Raw genomic sequence first — 22,015 nt, forward strand, 5'->3', positions numbered from 1 at the left:
GCGCGAGAAAAAAAATTAATTGAGCAATTACAATTATAATTTAACCCTTAATCCTTAGCTCCTTAGTATAATTAAACCCAAAAATATTCTTTGTAACCCAATTCTATTTCACTACGCATATCCTACCTTAGAGGGGGGGGGAGGGGTCATTATCGTATTTCGCTGCTGCATTTGCCGTCCGATATTCTCGAACACTTCATACGCCGTCAACTGCTCTCGCCAAACGCCGTCCGCTGCTCTCGTTAATTCTCACCTTCCGCTGCCGTCGTCACAACACACTTCTCGTACCGCTCGCTGATAATGTGATGCACTTCTCTTACTGCTCGTTTCTCTCGTCGTACACTTCTCTTTCCGTTCACTGCTGTCGTCACACAGTATACTCCTGCCTTCAACCGCCGTCGTCGCACACTTCTCGTACTGTTCACTGCTGTCGTCACACAGTATACTCCTGCCGTCTACCGCCGTCGTCGCACACTTCTCGTACTGTTCACTGGCCTGGTGGTACACTTCTCATATTGTACACTGCACTCGCTGTACAGATCACTACTTTTGTCGCACACTTCTCGTACTGTTCACTGGCCTCGTGGTACACTGTACACTGCACTCGCCGTACAGATCACTACTTTCGTCGCACTCTTCTCATGCCTTCGACTGCTGATGATGATAGCAATCCACCACTCTCATTACGCCCGCTTTTACGCTATTAATTTTCTCACACCTCTGTTCTCTCCGACTATTACCGATCACTATTTGCCGTGGTGTGCTATTCCCGTACGGTTCTTATTTTTTTTCTCTCGCTCTTGACACGCATTCGATTTCACCTGACCGCTTGGGAATCTAGTCCTGATTCGACGTGATCCTCGGTCGTTGCTCCAAACGTCGGTCAATGTACTCTCAAGCACACTTGCTAGCTTCGGGTTTGCGTAGTCGAGGAATTACACACGTTACCGTTAGACTTATTTTTTTTTGTATACCGATGGATATTTTGTTGTTGGTATTCTGTGCACATCCGATTTGGTATTGCGTGGATTTATCACAGATTCGTGTCGTCGTTGGATTTCACGATCACGGTCGCCATGTGGTATATCACTTTTAGTGTACAATTGAAAAAGGGGTGTTTTGTTAAAACTGTAACTTTTATTTATACTCTCTATAATTTTCTCTATAATTGGACAGAGTTTCCCCTTATGAAGTCTAACTTTTATCTGCCTATCCTAAATCCTATCCCGCTATTTATACTAAAATTTCCCTATCTAATCCTAGCTTAATTCATTTACTTCCTATGTATCCTTAATTCCGTCTTATGCCTAATTTCCTATGCTACCTATTCTATCCTTATCTTTTCGTATTAGCTATCCTATTCTAACCTATACTAACACGCTTCTACCAATCACAACTATTCCTATAAAGATAGCTTACTATAATTTCTGCTATATAGCTTACTATAATTATATTCATTACGCCTATGTGTATGCGCCACAGCTGCTCGAACAAGGCCTTTAAGGCCGGGATACATTATCCATACTCGCTAATTTGTAATTTAACCCTGTCACTGGCAACCAAAAACACATCATAAAGAAAAAAGAATCTTGTCAACTTTGAAAAGCTATAACTAATTAAAAAAGATAGCGATTTGAATCAATCGATGCACAGTTTTAGAAATTGCATTAGTTTATTTAATTTTCATCAGAATATTGCATCAATATTGGATTACGCATTCAAAAGTTATAAGCTTCCAAAGACGCTGGCTACACCGGTAGCCCGGTTGCCTGGAATAGGGGTTGTTGCGAAGCATCCAATTCTTTCTACCCAAAGATCAATGAACGTATTTTAGCCGAAATTAGAAACGTGTATAATTTATTTCTAGTTCACAAAGTGGCGCTAAAAAATCACGTGCTTATACTTGGATGCGCGAAGGAATCTGCTCGTCATCCTGTTGCGCCGGTCATTCCCCCTAAGGGCTTCGGTTCGTGCCGTCGCTGGTCGATTTTCGATAAACCGATTGATTTCGAAGCGACCGGCAGCGCCCTCTATCGCGTGATCCGTGCAAGGAGGCTTTTGCACCCGAATTGACGGTTGACGGCGTCAACAGGGGTATTGGAAAATTTAATTCTTATAAACAGTTTAATTATACTCCAAAAAAATCTACGAAAAATTCCAGAGAACGATGGCTGTGGATTACACAAATATATAGAATTTCAAGTCAATCGGATTCCTAGAATCAGAGAAATGAGCAATCCAAATCGATTTGGCTACCCGGGTAGCCGGTTGCCTGGAATAGGGTTAAGGCGGTGGCAACGCTCATCGGATGCGATTTTATCGGACGCGATTTATATGGGATTTGACAGATAACGTCGAACGTGCGATTTCGTCGTCCGACGTTATCTGTCAAATCCCATATAAAAATTTGACAGGCCGTCCGATAAAATCGCATGCGAAAAAGCGTTGCCACCGCCCTTAAGCAAGTGTAAGCATCAATAACAGATAACTTTACAGGGTGTTCCAAGTCACTTTCGAATGTAAACATTGTTATTCACCACGTGTGTTGCGTTAGCAACGTCCGGTGATATTTTTTTTCCCGAAATGATTCACTCGCGACGTTAGTTAGGTTCTCTTAACTTCACTTTATTGAATTCTATTAACGCAGTACGTAACGGTGGTACTGTAAATTTACTTATAACAAAGTGGTTAAAAAAATTCCACTGCTTCTGGTTCCGCGGTGATGACGAGAAAAAGAGAAAGTGCTTTCCCAAATTTCCCTTTTATGGCTTTTCCACCATTGCAAATTCGCGGGCTTGCGATCCTCATCGTTAGTCGAGCAGTCCCACAGTCGAGCAGTAACGTGGGTCAAATGTCACTGCTTGACACTTGCGCTGACATTCGATGTTTTCCTGTGTTAAACAATAACATTCTCCCGCCCAGTCAATTGCCCGGAAGCTCTTGACTCTTCAGTTCGTTATTGTTGTTGTGTCGTGACCATGTGTTTTCGCTTACCATTTCGTGGGTTATTCTTAGAGCTGTTGACTGTTGGTCTCCGGCGGGTAAGTATTATTTTCCTGTTGTACATCCAACACGGCTATCTTCGTGGCCGGCCGTTCGTAGATTCCGGTGCTTGTAGCTACGGTTGCGCGCCGGACTTGCCCGTCCTTCGACTGGATGACCGCCACTACCCGTCCCTTGGGCCAAGTGTTTCGGGGAAGGTTTGGATCCACGATCACTACAATGTCGCCCTCCTTAATCGGACGAACCTGATGATGCCACTTAACTCTGCGCGTTAAGGTCGGTAAGTAGTATGCTACCCACTTCTTCCAGAAGAGATTGGCCATAACCTCTGATACCTTCCATGTGGTTTTTAGGGTAGCGATGTCGTCACTGAATACTGCTTTCGGTGCCTCTCCGTTAGCTGTCCCTAGCAGAAAGTGGTTCGGGGTTAAAGGAAGCTCGGATTCGCTGTCATGTGGTACCTGTGTAAGAGGGCGAGAATTAAGCATCGCTTCGATCTCCGTTAATGCCGTCGTTAACACTTCGTCGGTTGGTAGCCGAGACATCCGTATTTCGCTCATCGCCTTCTTGACGGATCGCACTAGTCGTTCCCAGCAGCCTCCAAAGTGTGGTCCACCAGGTGGGATAAATTTCCACGCGAGACGCGGTGTTGTAAACTCCTCCGCTAAACGCTGTTTGTCTATCGCTTCCCAGGCCTCAGCAAGCTCTCGCGATGCACCGACGAAGTTCGTACCGTTGTCGCTGATGAATTCCAAAGGTTGCCCACGCCTAGCGATGAAACGACGTATAGCTAAGATGCATGATGATGTGGTCAGGGAGTGCGCAGCCTCTAGATGGATGCCCCTGGTGGTGAGGCAGGTGAAGAGAACGCCCCAACGTTTTTCGACTCGTCGACCAACTGCTACGGTTACCGGGCCAAAATAGTCGACGCCCGTGAATGAGAACGGCTTCTGATAAGCAGCAAGACGCTCGGAGGGAAGGTTCCCCATCTCTGGAGGCTCTGGCTTGGCATCACGGTTTTTGCAGTGCTGACATGTCCTACGGATACGATTGAATTCGGCTTGCAGTCTCGGTATGTATAGCTTGCTTCGTATCGCATTTATTGCCGCGTGATGGTTTATATGCTGGAACCTACGATGAAAATCTGCTAAAATTAGTGCTGTCACCTGGTGTTGTCGTGGTAGGATCACGGGCCGCTTGGTAGATTCGCTAACCCAAGGACAATTGGTCAGGCGTCCGCGCATTCTCAGTACTCCGTTGTCATCGACCTCGGGGGACAGCTTTGCAAGTATGCTCGTCTTCGGCAACACGGATTTCCATGTGCAACGTTGTTCGCTTGCGTCACGTGCGTCGGTTAATCGTCGTATCTCCTGTGAAAAGGCATCCCTCTGTGCCAAGCGAAGAATGGCATATTCTGCCTTTTCAAGCTCGCCTTGTGTTAGCGGTCCTGTTGTTCTAGCCGTTCTCTTAGAAACGATAAAGGAGACAAATCGTAAGACGTACACTACTGACCTTAACAAGCGATTCCAGGATGAAAAACGCTCGAGCTGAATCCATGGCTTCGTGTTTGTGTTATGATGCATCATGTGTAGCCGTAACTCTTCCTTCGTGTCGGTGGGATATTGTTCGGGAACTGGCCACTCACACTCGGGCTTCCACAAGAAGTCCGGTCCGCGGAACCAGCGACTATCGGGATCTGCAGTTGGTACCTTCTGCCACTTCGTTCCATCATCAGCTACGTTTAACTTTGTTGATAGCCAGCGCCACTCATGCACAGAAGTCGTCTCCAGGAGTTCGCCTACTCGGAAAGCAACGAACTGACTAAATCGGCGATGATCAGACCGCATCCAGCATATCACGTCACGTGAATCGGTCCAGTAGAAAATGCGTTCGATGGCTATTCGGTGTTGGGCGATAATCGCTGCAGCAAAGCGGGCTCCGATGACTGCGGCCTGTAGTTCTAGGCGCGGGATGGATACAAACTTAATCGGAGCTACGCGAGTTTTGGCACCCACCAGAGAGCATTCGATAATACCCCCATCGTTGAAACGGAAAAACGCCACTGCAGCCATCCCGTTCTCGCTGGCATCGCAGAATACATGAAGCTGTATTTTTGCATTTACCGAAGTGAACTGACGATAACACCTAGGAACACGTACTTGTGAAATAGTCGGCAATACCGCAACCCAAACGCTCCATTTTTCGGCTAGTCGACCGGACAACACATCATCCCATCCAAGGCCAGCACGCCAAATTTCCTGCATAAGAATTTTTACGTACATGAGAAAATTCGCGATGATTCCCATTGGATCATAAATCGCCATCACTGTTCGCAGAACGTCGCGTTTTGTTGGCATCCGTCCTCCAGATAGCAGCTGTATATCGTGTTTGGGGGATAGTTTGAAAGTAAATGTGTCGGTTAACGTATCCCACCACATACCCAAAACCTTTTCGGTGCGATCATCGGAGCACATGTTTATCTTGTCTTCGGGTGATGCCTCGCGTTGTAGGTGAGATGTCACACGATGTGAGTTAGACAGCCAGTTTCGGATTTCGAAACCACCTTCAGCATGGATATGCCGGACTTGTTCAGCTAACGTGATGATTTCTTCGTCAGTTTCAGCGCTGGCCAAAAGATCGTCTACATAATGTTCTTCCTTTATGCATTTTACAGCCCGTGAATATTTGTCAGCAAAACGGTCTGCGTTCAAATTTTTAATGAACTGTGCGGTACTCGGCGAACACGCAGCACCGAAAGTCATAACAGCAACTGCATAGACATCCGGTTCGCTACCTGTAAAGTCGTTCTCGTTCCATAAAATCATCTGGGATCGTTGATCATCTGGTTTCATACGGACTTGGAAAAACATTTCCTTAATATCCCCAACTATGGCCACACGATGCTCACGGAATTTATATAATACGGATAGAAGCCCTGCCAACAGATCTGGTCCATTTAGTAAATATGTGTTGAGGCTAACACCCTGAACCTTCGCCGCTGCGTCGAAAACTACTCGAACCTTGCCTGGTTTGTTCGCATTGAAAACCGGAAATATGGGCAGAAACCAATCTCGGGAACCTTTCATCGACAGTTCTTCAGGCGATAATCGTCGTATATAACCCTGCCTTTCATAGTCCCTCATTTTCTCAATGACTGCCTTAGCTAATACAGAATCTTTCGACATTCTTTTTTGCAGGCATTTGTATCTTCTCATAGCCATGTCACGAGAGCATGGCAACTTAACATCGTCGAAACGCCACAGCAATCCGGATTCATAATGCTTTCCGTTGAATTTCGATTCCGCGTTGAGAATCCCCAACGCTCGCTCATCATCCTTTGAACGAAGTGTTTCCAACGGTTTGACGATACCGAGCGATTCGAGCGTAAAAAAGTTTTTTACCGCTGCGTCCAGATTGGCCTCTGCATCTGCGCCGCAGTTGCATATGTGGATGGTATGTATTGCTTGTATGTTAACACTGTTGGAGTTCCTATTACGTGGGCCATATACGATCCATCCTAATGACGTCTTTGCCGCAACGGGCTCATATTTCCCACCTTCCGCGTAACGAGTCGGTCGAACCAAATGATGGTTGTCGATACCAATGAGCAATCGAGGCCTAGCGTTTTCGTACGCATGAATTGGTAAACCCTGTAGATGCGCGTACTGTTTAGTCAGTTGTGTCACTGTCAGAGTCTGGGCTGGTAGAGAAAGGCTTTGCACCGTGTGCACCTTTGGAATAATATGTACACTGCTGTTTTGCCCGACTCCTGAAATCTCCAAAAGTGACACGCGAATTGAACCCGTTTCGTCGCGTTCCGAGTTACCTGTCCACTTCAGGCACAGAGGATGGGGCTGTCCTTCCAGACCGAGTTCCTCAATTAGGCTATGCTCGATGAAGGTACCGGTAGATCCACTGTCAAAAAAGGCAAAGGTCGTGATGGCCTTGTCTCGCCCGTAAACTATTACAGGGATGTATTTTAAAAATACATCACCGGTAACCTCAGAATGCGCGTTCAGTGATGCTGTGGCAACCGCGTACTCGTTTGGTTTTGAATGGCGCTCGGGATTGTGTAATAGTTCGTGGTGCAGGTACTCGCAACCATTTTTCCCGCAAGCCTTTTTCCCTTTGCAGCCGTAGGTGTGTATTTTCAGACACTTCCGACAAGCATTCAGTCTGCGTATAGTTGCCCATCGATCATTCACATTTAGTCTGTTGAACTGCTCACACTGCGAAAGGTCAACACAAGTGGCCTCACACAGTAGACAAATTTGACTTCCTTCACTAACCAACCCCGTAGCGTTATGTATGTTCATGTGATGCGTTCTACTCTTATGGTCGAGTTTTCTCTCTGGCCTGAATTCTAGGGATGGCAATGTTATCAGACTAGCTGCCTTAACTTGGGTTTCTATCCACTTGCCAAACTCCGAGAGTGTCGCGGAGCTCGATTGCATACGGTGTCGTGCCCAGTCTAGCCGAAGCGCATGAGGCAACTTTTCTACCAACTCGTGCATTAATGCCACGTTGCACTTATATTCTTCTAGCCCCGAAGCGGTTATAGTGGCACACATATTTCGGACCGCCATCCCAAAATCGATTACAGTTTCCAAGCGCTCGATTCGTGGTGCAGGCATTTGATGTATGCGGTGGATTAACGAATGCACAATTATCTCCGGGCGACCGTATAACATGCGCAGCGTCTCTATCACACTAGTAAGGTTAGAGGCATGAAGCAAACATGGTTGAACGGCTTCAAGAGCTTTGCCTTTAAGCGCCCGCTGCAGTCTTAAAGTGTTCTCTTCATCGGAGTACCCACAAGCAGCTGTCGAGGTTTCATATGTGGCGATAAAAATGGGCCACTCCTCGGGTTTGCCGGAAAAATACGGTAACTCCTTGCAGCTTGCCTTTCGAGCCAGAATTTGACTCTGGTTGACATTCATCAACGTGGTTCCGATGCTGTTACGGAACGGGTAAGTATCAACCGCCCCATCAGCAATATTTAAATATTCTCCACTTCTAGGCTGACGCTGCTGACTGACCACTGAATCATTTCCCTGTTGTGCGTTTCCTGGAGGCACAGTACGCGATGAAGAAGGTGACACATTCGGATGGTGTGAACTATGCCCCTCACTATCCCCACGTCTCGACCAATCAACCATTTTGTTTGACTCACCTTCGTCGTCAATCATGCTGATGAAGCCATCGCCGATCCTCTTCGATTCAGCCAAGATCAGCTGCTCTTCAAACTCCAGCTCTCGTCTCTCAAGCTCCAGCTTTCGTCGAGTCAAATTTCGCATCCGAAGTTCCAAGGCGGCAACAGCTTCGCTCGACTCCGCAAGCTTGTCCGCCATCGTCCTCCCGGGTGTGCCGGTTTGCGATGGCGTCGGCTGATGAACGTTCGAAATGGCTGCCCCAGATGCGCCGACCGCCGTCCGCAGTACGGTTCCCGCAGAAGCGCCGTCCTGCGCTTGCGGTGGTAGTTCCATGTCCTCGATGGCCGCTCCAGATGCACCGTCCGCCGCCCGCGGCACGGTTCCTGCAGAAACGCCTCCCTGCGATGGCGCTGGTTGTTGTACGTCCGCAGTGGTCGGTAGGTGCGCTAACCGTGGCACGGTTTCCGAGGATGAGCGATGTAAAGTCCCCAGGTCTGCCACAGTAGAGTTTGCAAGCGGTGTGTACCGCGATGCAGGGGCTTCGCGAACCTCCGAAGTCAACCGTTGCTGCGGTCCCCTCAGCAACAATCCTGCACCTAATGGTGCGTTCGGGGTCGATGACCTTGCGCGGTCAACGATCTCCAAAGATGAGTTAACCGTCCAATCTTGTCCAGTCGGCGCGAACGATCGGAAGTGAAGTGAATCCGCGGCCGGTGCAAGTGGCCTATGATCCAGTGCTCCCGTTTCAGGTTGCTGAGACTCGTTCGTTTGTACTACCGCTGGAGGTGCTTTCAATTCGTGCTCGTGTTCCATAGTGAGAAATTGCGTATGTTGGTGTAATGTGTAACGTACACCTCAACTATTCTCTCGCCGTCCGACGTATCGTCTGTTGGTCGCGTTCCTAGGTGTTTCGCGGCCTCAACTGTCTTGCGACACGGTTCACTCACGCACTCGCGTAAACGCGTAAAATTTCCAAACGTGGAATTTTTTTAAAATGTTGCGTTAGCAACGTCCGGTGATATTTTTTTTTCCCGAAATGATTCACTCGCGACGTTAGTTAGGTTCTCTTAACTTCACTTTATTGAATTCTATTAACGCAGTACGTAACGGTGGTACTGTAAATTTACTTATAACAAAGTGGTTAAAAAAATTCCACTGCTTCTGGTTCCGCGGTGATGACGAGAAAAAGAGAAAGTGCTTTCCCAAATTTCCCTTTTATGGCTTTTCCACCATTGCAAATTCGCGGGCTTGCGATCCTCATCGTTAGTCGAGCAGTCCCACAGTCGAGCAGTAACGTGGGTCAAATGTCACTGCTTGACACTTGCGCTGACATTCGATGTTTTCCTGTGTTAAACAATAACAACGTGCAACATGTTAATCCACATCAAAAAAAATCTACTCGGGAGCAAATCGGAAAAGACCATGCCGAATTTAGATTTTTCGACTGGCATCCATCTATCAAACTTTGTTTGAAGGATAGATTCCAAAATCGAATGACAGAATTTTCCTCCGTTTAATAAGGCCTTTAAGGCCGGGATACATTATCCATACTCGCTAATTTGTAATTTAACCCTGTCACTGGCAACCAAAAACACATCATAAAGAAAAAAGAATCTTGTCAACTTTGAAAAGCTATAACTAAAAAAAGATAGCGATTTGAATCAATCGATGCACAGTTTTAGAAATTGCATTAGTTTATTTAATTTTCATCAGAATATTGCATCAATATTGGATTACGCATTCAAAAGTTATAAGCTTCCAAAGACGCTGGCTACACCGGTAGCCCGGTTGCCTGGAATAGGGGTTGTTGCGAAGCATCCAATTCTTTCTACCCAAAGATCAATGAACGTATTTTAGCCGAAATTAGAAACGTGTATAATTTATTTCTAGTTCACAAAATGGCGCTAAAAAATCACGTGCGTATACTTGGGTGCGCGAAGGAATCTGCTCGTCATCCTGTTGCGCCGGTCATTCCCCCTAAGGGCTTCGGTTCGTGCCGTCGCTGGTCGATTTTCGATAAACCGATTGATTTTGAAGCGACCGGCAGCGCCCTCTATCGCGTGATCCGAGGAAGAAGGCTTTTGCACCCGAATTGACGGTTGACGGCGTCAACAGGGGTATTGGAAAATTTAATTCTTATAAACAGTTTAATTATACTCCAAAAAATCTACGAAAAATTCCAGAGAACGATGGCTGTGGATTACACAAATATATAGAATTTCAAGTCAATCGGATTCCTAGAATCAGAGAAATGAGCAATCCAAATCGATTTGGCTACCCGGGTAGCCGGTTGCCTGGAATAGGGTTAAGCAAGTGTAAGCATCAATAACAGATAACTTTACAGGGTGTTCCAAGTCACTTTCGAATGTAAAAATTGTTATTCACCACGTGCAACATGTTAATCCACATCAAACTGATATTGGAGCCCTTTCCGTTTTAAGTTCGTAGGCTGAAATTTCAGCCTGTCAGCTGTTTGCATTGTATAGCAGTTTTCAAGCAGCTATCTAAGTGAGTATAATATGGGGTGGGGCTTATCTCAAGGTGTATGAATTTAGAAGACTGAATTTTATTGCTTCTGCTTCTGAATGAAGATTTTAAGAGTGTTTTGTGTTTTCGTCGAGCCTCCAGAAAGCTTGTTTGAACAAAAGTTTTCACCCATCCTGTCAAAAAGTGATATTCAAATTTGGTTTTAAAAATCATACTATGAGGGCTTGGTACTTGTTTCGACGCAGCGTATCGCAACGCATTGCGGAACGCACGCTGGTATCTGTTCGCTGCGTTCTGCATGGATATGTCAACACATTTTACAAAGAAAAACATCAACAAACAGCAATAATGCCTCTTATTTAAAGGTTCTGATGAGATTATAATGTTAAATTACAACTGTAAAATCATTTCCAGCTCTGCTCAAAACAGTGCAAAGCATGTTTTCGCTTTTTTATTGCGTATTGCAAACTGACCCGCACACACTTGTTTTGCAGCAATTACGAAATTACTTTCTCTACATTTATTTTGTTTTGTAATAAAATTATTTAGTAGTCCATTTACATGCAAAACTGCCCTCGAAACAATTTAACGTGAAAAATATCGATTTTCACCCGAAATGGTTAAACCATTTTGACAGACGCATCACGACGTGCGTCGAAATAGAAATTTTTCTACTTTGACGCTGCGTCGTGCGTCGTTAACGCATGCGTCTGTCAAATCCCATACATTTTGGCAAAATCGCAACGCATTGCGTCGGAACAAGTACCGCTCTCTGAGACCACTATGAGACTTCTGAATGAAGATTTTAAGAGTGTTTTGTGTTTTCGTTAAGCCTCCAGAAAGCTTGTTTGAACAAAAATTTTCACCCATCCTGTCAAAAAGTAATATTCAAATTTGGTTTTAAAAATCATACTATGAGATCACCTAGACTACATACACTTTGTTTCTAAATTCCACCACGTGATCTCTTTAATGCACCTTGGGATAAATGTAAACAACACCGTTTTTTCGAGCAGATATTCGAAACTAATTCTAGCTTTGAGCCTAGAATAATCTAGACAGCAAAATTGCAGGCTAGTTTTTTGTGTAGTTTTGTATGGAGTGTTTACATGATTTCAGCCTCCAACTGTTAAACTGCATACAAAAAACTGACTAGAATCATGAAGGGCCACATTATTATTTTTGTTGCGGGCAGCCGTGCCGACCCCTGGACTTGCCGTGGCAGTTGCGCTGCCACCGGTCAACATCCAGGAGGACGACAGTGTGTACACGCACACTGTCGCACACACTAAGCAGCGCAAGGCTTACACAGAAAACTTTTTTTACTGAACTTTCAGGAGCTCTCGGCAGGGGCGCTCGGTGCGGCTGGTGCGCGGCCACCGTACTTTTATATTTTAAAGTGTATTGTGTAACAAGGGTTCACAAAGAAATAAATTTACACAAAGCAACTAAACACTTCTTTCCCGCTTATGCGTCAATCTTCGAATGACGGTTATCTGTCAGTTTATTCACAAGGTAATTACAACCCAAATGACAATCCAGCCTGCTCTCACTATGGCGAGCTCAATGACAGCTGCTTCAACCCATACTGAGAGGCTATCATCGTTTCCTCCTGCGTACTGAGCAAGCTTGTTTTTTTCCCCTCGCTGAGGCCAGATGATTTTGTTTGTATGGTGAGTAAATCTATCGCCGATGATTGCTCTAATGAGATGATCAACCCCGCTGCAAAGAACTCCCTTAACAAGTCCCTTAAGAAGTCCCTTAACAACACTATACTTGTTAAGGGAAATGAAATCTCTCGTGAGTGTTTTTGAGTGCTTTTTGAGTGCCCTTTCACTCGTTTCTCCTCACCGCACCTACCTGGCTTCCCCTCCCACCATTCATTTTCGCTTCCCTTTCTTCTCGCCCGACAATGTCATCATATAATGAATAAATATACACTTCGATGTACAATTCTATCCGCAGTCCTTTTATTGTTCTATCATGCTTTGTTTTTGTTGTTGTGATACACCTCCTGAAACGAAAACAAAACAGAAAATGGAAATTATTGTAGAACGAACACCATTTCAATACAATGATGCCGTACACAGAATGCCGCAGTATTGCTTGTATTACAATCAGTTTTGATTGATGATGGTGATGTATAAGGTTGCCACAGTACTAGTTCGACTTACCTCAGCTATTAGCAGCATTGTTTTAATCGATTCGCACTGAAAAAACAAATTAATTATACAGGGTTTCACACTTTATCTCAAGACCGCGGGACCCCTTCCCGAATCTGTCTTAGCCAAAGCCAAGATTGCGGTATGATGCTTGAAATCGTTGATGATACCTGAAAACGTTGATGATACCTGAATTCATCGGATGCAATGCTGAATCTGCGGCACATTTCTCGAAACACACTGGTCCGCGCTGAGGACATGCGGTCTAATATTTTTTTACACGGATAACCTTTGTGTACATCAGTCTATTAGAAACACTCAATTATCCTTTAGTTTTTTTTTACCAAAAAAAGGCAATTTAATAAAATGAGTGAATGCATATTTGTTTGATTAAAATATTTACAAATGTTAAGAAAGTAGTTTGAACTGTTTAAATAATCTTTTTTGGTAAAAACACGAAAAAATAATTAACTGTTTTCAGTACACTGATGTACACAAAGGTTATCCGTGTAAAAAAAATATTCGACCGCATGTCCTCGGCGCGGACCAGTGTGTTTCGAGAAATGTGCCGCGGATTCAGCATTGCATCCGATGAATTCAGGTATCATCAACGATTTCAAGCATCATACCGCAGTCTTGACTTTGGCTAAGACGGATTCGGGAAGGGGTCCCGCGGTCTTGAGATAAAGTGTGAAACCCTGTAAGAGTGTGTTGCTTGCTGTTTGCTCATCTGCCGGTGTGTAAACAATGTGGTCGCGTGACAGCGCTGTCAAAAGTTGTTCATATCGATACAGTGGCCGGCAATATAAAGTGGCCACTACTTACAATTTTACATTTTTTCCATTTTTTCCGTGAAAAATGAAGTTATTGTACTGCTTTATTTTTTGAAACATTGTTCGTGATATGCTTAAGAATGTGCAGTACCAAAACATGACAAAAATGAGAAGTTTGCTTCAAGAAAAAATATTTTTTCCAAAATTGATCAAAATCACTGTGCCAAAATAAAGTGCCCACTTTATTCATTTTACAGAAAAAAATTTTCTGAACAAATATAACACCAAACTTTTAATTTATATGCGTTCTTCTTGCATTCCTTACATGTTCGATGATCTTTGGCGTATTTTTTTCTAATTTTTAAAGGTTTATCTAGTTCTGCATCTAGTTTTTGCATCTGGTTCTTCTCAAGCGTTATCCAGAGCTTTAAATTTCAATTTATTTGTTTGTGACACCAGTTTTATCCACCTTAGCACATAGAATCTGCCTCAAATTCTCGATGGAACCAAGATTTAGACTTCATGGAGGACATGCAAGGTGTTTCATACGATACTAATAGAGAAATGTTTTTGTATTGATTGTGTGAGTTGAGATGTTAGCCTGTAGGAACATGTTTTTAGCTTTCAAACCCCATTTTTTTTAAAAGAAATATCCCAAAGTATTGATGAAGAATGTTAAAAAAGGTATCAGCCATAGTTGTACTTTCGATTCACACCAGTTTTTACGCTACTCCTGAAGATAAACACCCCCTAGCTATCACATTGCAATTTTCGTAATTTACTGCCCGTTAGATGTGGCGTCCTTCAACTTCCTCGCTCGAGCTACAGCAATCTAACAAAGCCAATTGGCTTCAATATGATCAAGACCATGCAGATATATCGTTAGATTGTTGAAAAACTGATATTTGGACAGATGAGTCCAAATTAGAACTGATGTTCAAAAATATCTAGACGCGATACAACAAACCAATATGTATGAAGAGTGCAATGTGATGACCAGAGAGGGGTTTTCTATGCGAGGAGTGGAGAGCATGGTATGAATCGACGGCATAATGAAAGCTTATACCTGTATAAGCATCCTGTGTGAATTTATCTGTTTTCTGTGAAAATTACGGAGTTAGTAAATAAATTTATGTTACAACAGGAAGACGACTCAACTTAAAACAAAGATTTTTTTAATTTTTTTTCAATCAAATCGAATAAAACTTCTTTAATGACTCCCACTTAGTCTTAACTTTAATCCTATCGAGATTTCGTGTGCAAATTTTGATGCAAATGTGGTGAGAATGACGTGATTAGGAAAAAACAAAATATGTTAAAGCTCTGAAATACTCCTAGGAAGAACAAATGCCAAATATGTGCAAATAAAACAAAAAAAAAAATATGTCAAAGATCCTCAAAAATGTAAAGAATGCGAGAGGAACGCATATAAATTATAAATTTGATGTTATATTTGTTCAGAAAAATATTTTCTATAGAATGAATAAAGTGGGCACTTTATTTTGGCACAGTGATTTTGATCAATTTTGGAAAAAATATTTTTTATTGAATCAAACTTCTCATTTTTGCCATGCTATGGTACTGCGCATTCTTAAGCATATTACGAACAATGTTTCAAAAAATAAAGCAGTATAGTAACTTCATTTTTCACGGAAAAAATGGAACAAATGTAAAATTGTAAGTAGTGGCCACTTTATATTGCCAGCCACTGTATGTCAAATTGATTTGACAATAAATGACAACATTGAAATTCAAAGAAGAGAGGTGTATATTTTTGCTGGCTCAGAATCTAGCGCTAGCGGATTTGTATTTGTAAAATTATTGCATCTAACTGTGAGTAAATCGAAAAAGAATTATTGTCTTCAATGTATATAACGCATATGTTTGCAATTTTAATGCATTTGTTTTAGATATCAAATCATGGAAACACAATCAATTCTTGATGCTATCGGGATATGTGATCAGCGAATCGAGCAGAATCTTCGTCAAACGCATAAACTTACCACTGCAGTAGTAGATGTAAAACTGCAACTTAAGAAAATGTGCCGGAAAGAGCTGGAACAGCCTGTCGTCACTGCATCCATTGCACACCAGCCTCCAGCAATGCAGCGACCAGTTTTCCTCGCATCAGAATTGGTGTGCAAGGAAGAGCTGGATGCGTTGGAAAATAATCTCTCTCTCTCGGAAAACTTCCAAACAATGGTACGTTGGATTACCGGCGAGATTACTGCTACCAAAGAAAAGCAACGAATTCATGACGCTTTGGGAAAAATGTTTTCAAGACCTTTTTTTGCGAGTTGTAGCTGGGCTGGGGCTGTTAAAAAAGGATATAGACCTAAGTTGGGTTTGAAAAAATATCCAAACGTTGTAAAAATACTGAAGGTTGTTGGTGGAAATATTGACCAGGCAACTTTTGAAAAACATTTGAAAGATAAGCTTTACAATGGGAAAAGTGCATGTAATATTAAAGGGATAAGAAAAAGTGTAGTTCATGCCGAACATAAAAGAAAGGCAGTGATTAATAGTTCTACAAAATAGTATGAGGTTTTCATGTTATCAGTGCGGTGAAGGATTAGTGAATTATTGAGGTTCGAAGAACGTCTGAATTTGAATAAAACAATATGAATTTGTAAAACATGTATTACTTTAATGTAATAAACAAAAGTATTATTTTTAGCTTCTAGGAGATTGGCATGAAAAAAGATCTGATCACCAACAGGTTCTGCTACAACTTATCTTGCCATCGAAATAATTGTGCTCTCCTGCGCACAGTGGGGAATGTGTCAGGTATTCTCATAACATATCCCGGCCATTACGTCTTGCGTACCAGCGCCAGTATCAGAAACTACAGTTTGTTGTTCAACTCATTAAGCTAGTGGTTCATCTTTCACTTTCACACTCCATGCTCGAAAATTGGGAATGCGCAGAGGTACAGTTCCATCGTAGCAAGGACAGATTACCCGGCTGCGTGATACTGAAAAAGTCTGGAAAGTCGTAGGATGCCGAAGGCGAAGGATGAAGGCGTAGGTATTTAAACCAATAAGAAGATGGTCCTGAGGATGCGTCCCTTAAAAAATCTCGATTCAATATCAAACTAGCAAAATTTTGGAAGTACGTAAGTGTCTCTTTATTATAGACTTTTTTATCACAAACAAATTTCATAACCATATTTTTCATTTTATATTTACTTATAAAAGTACTTAGTAACCTACAATACTCTTCTAGCTTTAAAGTTCTCCTAAAATTAAATACTTCTAGGTAACTAATGCATTACTAATTAGTAAGTGTGTAGGAGAGGGAACAGTACCATTGAATCGGGTTGTGGGGAGCGTTCAACAGGAAGCTGGGAAAGAGGACGACTAGGAAGAAAAATAGGTACTAATTTACATTTAATATTACTTGAAGAAACCTCTACACGGGTGGTATGAACATTTGTATGAATTTTAAAGATATTTAAATTGATTGATGATACATCGAAATCCAATACCCCCGCATTTGTTGATGAAATGTCAAAATATTGCTCCCAAGAACTAACTTCTACACCTAAAATATTAAATGCATCGCTTGTAGTTGATTTGGTAGCTTTTATAAATCTTACAATTTTTTGTTTTGTGTAAGAAACAAAAATTACCTCTTTGAAATCTTTGAATTCGGGTCCTAATTGGTAATCGGCTCTTACTTGTAAACGTCCTTTTTTCTTTAAATGTGGATAATTCGTTTCCGTACGATGACTGGCTTTTTGAACAATACTTTGTTCTGTTAATCTAGAAGCCACCTGTTCCACAATTTTAGTTCCCGATTTGACGCATGGTTTTACAAATCGCATATTGTTCTCAAAATCATATGCAGAAAAATAATCCAAAGGCCCTAAATCCTCAACATCATCGGCAACATGTTGGAGGTTATGGACGTTGCTTGTAACATTGGATGCACCATAAAAGTGACTAAACTGTCTGACAAACTTTTCAAGCATTCTTTTCGCCACAGGCCAAAGTTGTTTGTATTCTACAGTACTAAGTATATTTATGCTACAAAAATATAAAAGATAATGATTATATGCCTCACTTCGCATAAAATCTTTGAACACTACAATACTTATATAATGCAGAAAAATCCTAAATTCTGTGGCCTTCCACAAAGCAAGTTCTTTTAAGTGCCGCATTCTACGGGGCACTTCAGAAGGAAGTCGTGTCTTCATAATAAAAGCAGAAACGACTTCCCTGTGTCGGGGTGTCCAAACTACAAAATGAATGTCACCAAACTTATTATGTATTATGCCCTCGTCGATTTTTTTACTAACACCTTCATCAATTAAATGTAGACGGTCACTGGGAGGGACGCCTTTGACCATATTAAAACGATAAATTTTTTCCAAAGGTGACGTTCCTGTGTGATGTTCAACACAATCCCTACCTCTAAAACTCTCGTTAGTACGCGGCGTGGCATTGACAGTATTAAAAGTCATAACTTTACCTCTTTTGGAAGGTACTGATATACCGACTGCTGTGCAATACAAGCATCCATGTTTACCATTAAAATTAATGGTAGCTGTGGTGATATGAAGGAAATGATGAGTTATTATGATAGATTATTCAAGTTTTTACAATTGGGCATCATATTCTTACAAACCTTTAAGAAATGCTCGCATTGGTGCATCAGCAACAAAAACCCTCATGAAAAATGGAAACATTTTATCGCCAATGTTAATTCCATTGTCTATGAGGTTGTTAATGTCCTTCACTAATGGATTCAGGAATTCTTCCAAACAACCCGGCTTTGACGATCCACCAAAAACACCGACCACAAATACCGGGATGCTGGACAATTCTACCACTCTTATTTGAATCGGAATTAAATTTTTCCGACTTTTCCTAAATAGTGGCAGTCCATCAATGGACACATCGATTGTGATTTGTTCTACATCTGGACAAATATACCTACAAGCAAGCAAGAATATTATAATCAATATTACATTAAACATACACTCAAGGGATGTAAGCATACTTACTCAAAATAGTTTTGTAGCACTGATTGTATTCCGCGGTACCACATTTGCCCACCGCTTATTGGGAAAATTTGCTTGCCAACTTGAATTGGTGTTTTCATCAATGTTTGTGATGATTTTGGAACAGGAGCTTGAAAGTGTTTTCGTATTATAGCAAGGATAGCTCTAATAGTGAAACGGGACAGGCGACTTATAATAGCTAGATGTCTGAGGGCATCATTAAAAGAAAGCTTATGAACAAAACTTAAATCATCGTCCTTTTCCACTTCATTCTCGTCTACATAGTCGATGAAACTGTCGTATACACCTTCACCACTAGAAGAGAATGCAAAAGAAGTGTAATCTGCCAACAGTTCTGGAACTTCTACTGGATGATTTTCTAAAAAGAAAACGACGATTAAATATATAATACAATTTACAAAACAAAAGGCACACACTCACCTACTAAGAGATCCGGCCATGGAATGTTCGATGAGGCAAGATCAACATTAGCAAGTTGCTCATTGCATATTCGGTCCAATTCTTCTAGCTCCCGCTTTCGCTCCCGATTATAATTCCCATCATGTCGCTGCATTGTCGAACGTAGGTTTAATTTCTACTAGTTTTTCACGAAAATAATGTAGCAATGTGCAGATCTTTCCCATTCACCAACATACCGGTCAAATGTAAACAAGTATTATAAACGCGATTCAAAACTTGACAGCAAAATACCGAGCAAAAAAAAAAAATGACAGCGATGAATCAAAAGAAACGTTATTTTTATTTTCTTTATTTTTATAGAGACTTTGAGCCAATTGGCCTCAATCGCCTTTTCAAGAAACATTATCATTACCTTCGTTTCTATGACCAAAAATGCACCCTTATCTTTATGACCACCTACGCGAGTAGATTATACATTTTGTAAAGGAATTCGTATTTTTATTGGTGAAAAAATACATTATTTAACATTATTATACATTATTTATAATAACGATACTTCTTTTTATGTTATAAATTAATGATGTTTGACTTTTACTTACGTAAATTGAATGCGCAGTAAATAGTTCAACTTCCACCAATAGACCACCATGTTGTTCCAGTTGTCGGGGCAAAAAATTCAATTTATATGAATTTAGAAAAAAATATTTGGAGTTAGACACCTTTTGGAATAGGCTCTATAAATATAAGTTTATCCGTTGCTATACATATCATTACAAAAATAACGAGTTGATCTAAACCCAAATCTCTTATTGTATATATTACCTACCCGGAATAGGTGGTTATAGAAATGAAGGTTAATAGAGGAGAAGATGATTTACAAATTGTGCGTAACTTGAAAATAATCTCTCGTTCTTGATTTTGAATTATGTGGTGAGACTAGAAAGAGTGAGTAAGCTGTGTGAAGAATCATTTCGATTGACAAGCGGGGTGTAGCAACGGGTGGAAGGAACATGAAACGCATGGAAATTGAGTGCAGTCACTCATCGTGAGCGACTTTTTTCCGCGGGGAAGCAACAGCCGCTCACATGATGAAATCATGATGAGGTCGGATTTTGGTGTGAGTAAAAATTTCTTCCCCACATCGAGCCGCCATTGTGTTGTGGTTTTAGGAGAACATTGGATCATCATCTAGTTGATTTACAGCCTCTAGGTAAGTGTAAAACACCCAACAGAGTGCTGTTGTCAATGTAAAAAAAGTTTTTAAATTGCAGAGGGTGATTCTTTCTCCGTCACACGCATCAACAAAACATGAAGCAGCGTTTAACGATGAAGAAGATACCCAGTTGTGCGATAACCATTAACGTTGAAAATCAAGAGGAATACATGGATTGAAAATACTTAAAGAGAATACGCACCGAGTCGAATTTAAAACGGAAAATAATGGTCCACAAAAGGCGAAAATAATGGCAAAGGAAACGAGTGCGGCTGGGCCGCAATACCATCCAATATTTCATGAAAGGCCATGTTTTGGATTGCCATGATTGTTAGCAATGGCGGATTAAGACGAATGGAGGCCCTAAGCGGTCACACAAAAGTAGAGGCTTGGTTGAAGCGTCTAGCAGGGGATTGTATCAAATATCCCAACCAGAGAAGGATTGAGTAGCAATTATGCTTGTGAGCGGATGGTAGGTGCCATTTTTGGGGCCCCTGGCCGACCCAGATGTTCGACGCTTAAACAACTAAATACACATTAAAACTGAAGGAAATACACATCTAATCAATTACTTTAAAAAATAATATAATTGTACTGATTCGTGATGTATTTTGTAGTTTTGACCTGCATGCACAATTCTAAAATATTCCTATGAATCACAGAAAGGCCTAAAGCCTAAAAGCCTGCCTTATAAGCTTGAAAATTACACGTGGCAATGAACCCTAAAAAAGCTGAATAAAATCGCGTGCTTTTAATGGTTTGTAGTGTAAATTGATTGACAGAGCCGGCTGGCCACATGTACACAACATGTGCTGTTTTGCAGTGTTCTTACATCCTCCGTTATTTTCAAATTCATCCATGCTTAGAGAGCGTACACTGCTTTTCCACTGCTAGTCATATTGGAATTGCTTTAGTCATAATTTGCACTTGGAGGATTTATACATTCCGTTTTCAATTCTTTTCTTCAAATCCTTTTTCTTTGTCTGGCTTGGATCCTAAATCAGCAGCTTCCATTCAAAAAGAATCAAATTTAGTTTCCATAATTCACGAAAACAAAATTCATTACTTGCACTCTCCATCGTTTGCTCTTCATCATTCCTTGTTGTTTCTTGAACACCATGCAATCATCAAAGGCAACACGATATCATCGTAAATATTTTCACTTGTGCGTGGATCTATTTCTGCTTCAAGGTTCGATGCGTCTACTAGTGCCTTTTCAACGACCCAAATTTCGAAGCCTTCAATGGTTTACATGTTTAATTGAGATGTTCTGACTTGATGTACTGTGGATCAAATCCAACCACGGCAGTACAACAAGTCAACAGATGAACTGAATAGAAAGGAAGAGTCAGAGTGTACTAGGGATGTTAACGGTGGAAAAAAGTAAAAGAGGGGAATACCTTTTTTTCGCCATGACTACCATGACGATGATTGCACTGATTTTCCCCTTCCTTTTTTCTCACAGCACGCTGCTCATAGTGAGATCGCTTTCGTCTGAAAAGCGGAACGGAAAGCGACTTGCATCAAATGTCAACCCGATTTTCCGTGCTGAAATTGTCATCCGGGAAGTATCGCGCAATGACGTTTATAATCTAAACTTAAGCTAGGTTTATACGTGCATGTTTACAGCTCGGCCGTTCCTGACTACAAATTGCCCTCAATTTCACTATTCTCCAAATTCTGGTTGGGAATTGTGCGGTACAGATTCCACTTCAGAGCTACTCCAAAGCCCTTAGCTTATCTGACTCTAAAATATTGTCGTATGGTATTTGGGTTTGTTTGAAACCGTTGACATCACG

The 22,015-nt window shown here is 41.7% G+C and overlaps 1 protein-coding gene across 3 annotated transcripts; it reads right to left on the minus strand.

Moving 5' to 3' along the window:
- Positions 1 to 2,292: 2,292 nt before the first annotated feature.
- On the minus strand, positions 2,293 to 17,159 carry LOC125906435 (uncharacterized). Of its 3 annotated transcripts, XM_049605211.1 has the most exons (3): positions 15,582 to 17,159; positions 12,818 to 12,853; positions 2,293 to 12,657 (listed from the first exon to the last, which is right to left on the minus strand). In XM_049605211.1, the coding sequence occupies exon 3, from the start codon at positions 8,967 to 8,969 to the stop codon at positions 3,012 to 3,014; it is 5,958 nt and encodes a 1,985-aa protein (XP_049461168.1). In that variant the 5' UTR covers positions 8,970 to 12,657; positions 12,818 to 12,853; positions 15,582 to 17,159; the 3' UTR covers positions 2,293 to 3,011. The 3 variants fall into 3 exon arrangements, with proteins under 3 accessions (XP_049461168.1, XP_049461167.1, XP_049461166.1); XM_049605210.1 differs by having other exon boundaries at positions 2,293 to 12,853; XM_049605209.1 differs by lacking the exon at positions 15,582 to 17,159 and having other exon boundaries at positions 12,818 to 13,129.
- Between the last annotated feature and the right edge of the window lie 4,856 nt (positions 17,160 to 22,015).

This window comes from Anopheles coluzzii, chromosome 2 (genome assembly GCF_943734685.1).
Source record: "Anopheles coluzzii chromosome 2, AcolN3, whole genome shotgun sequence".
Lineage (NCBI taxonomy): Eukaryota > Metazoa > Arthropoda > Insecta > Diptera > Culicidae > Anopheles > Anopheles coluzzii.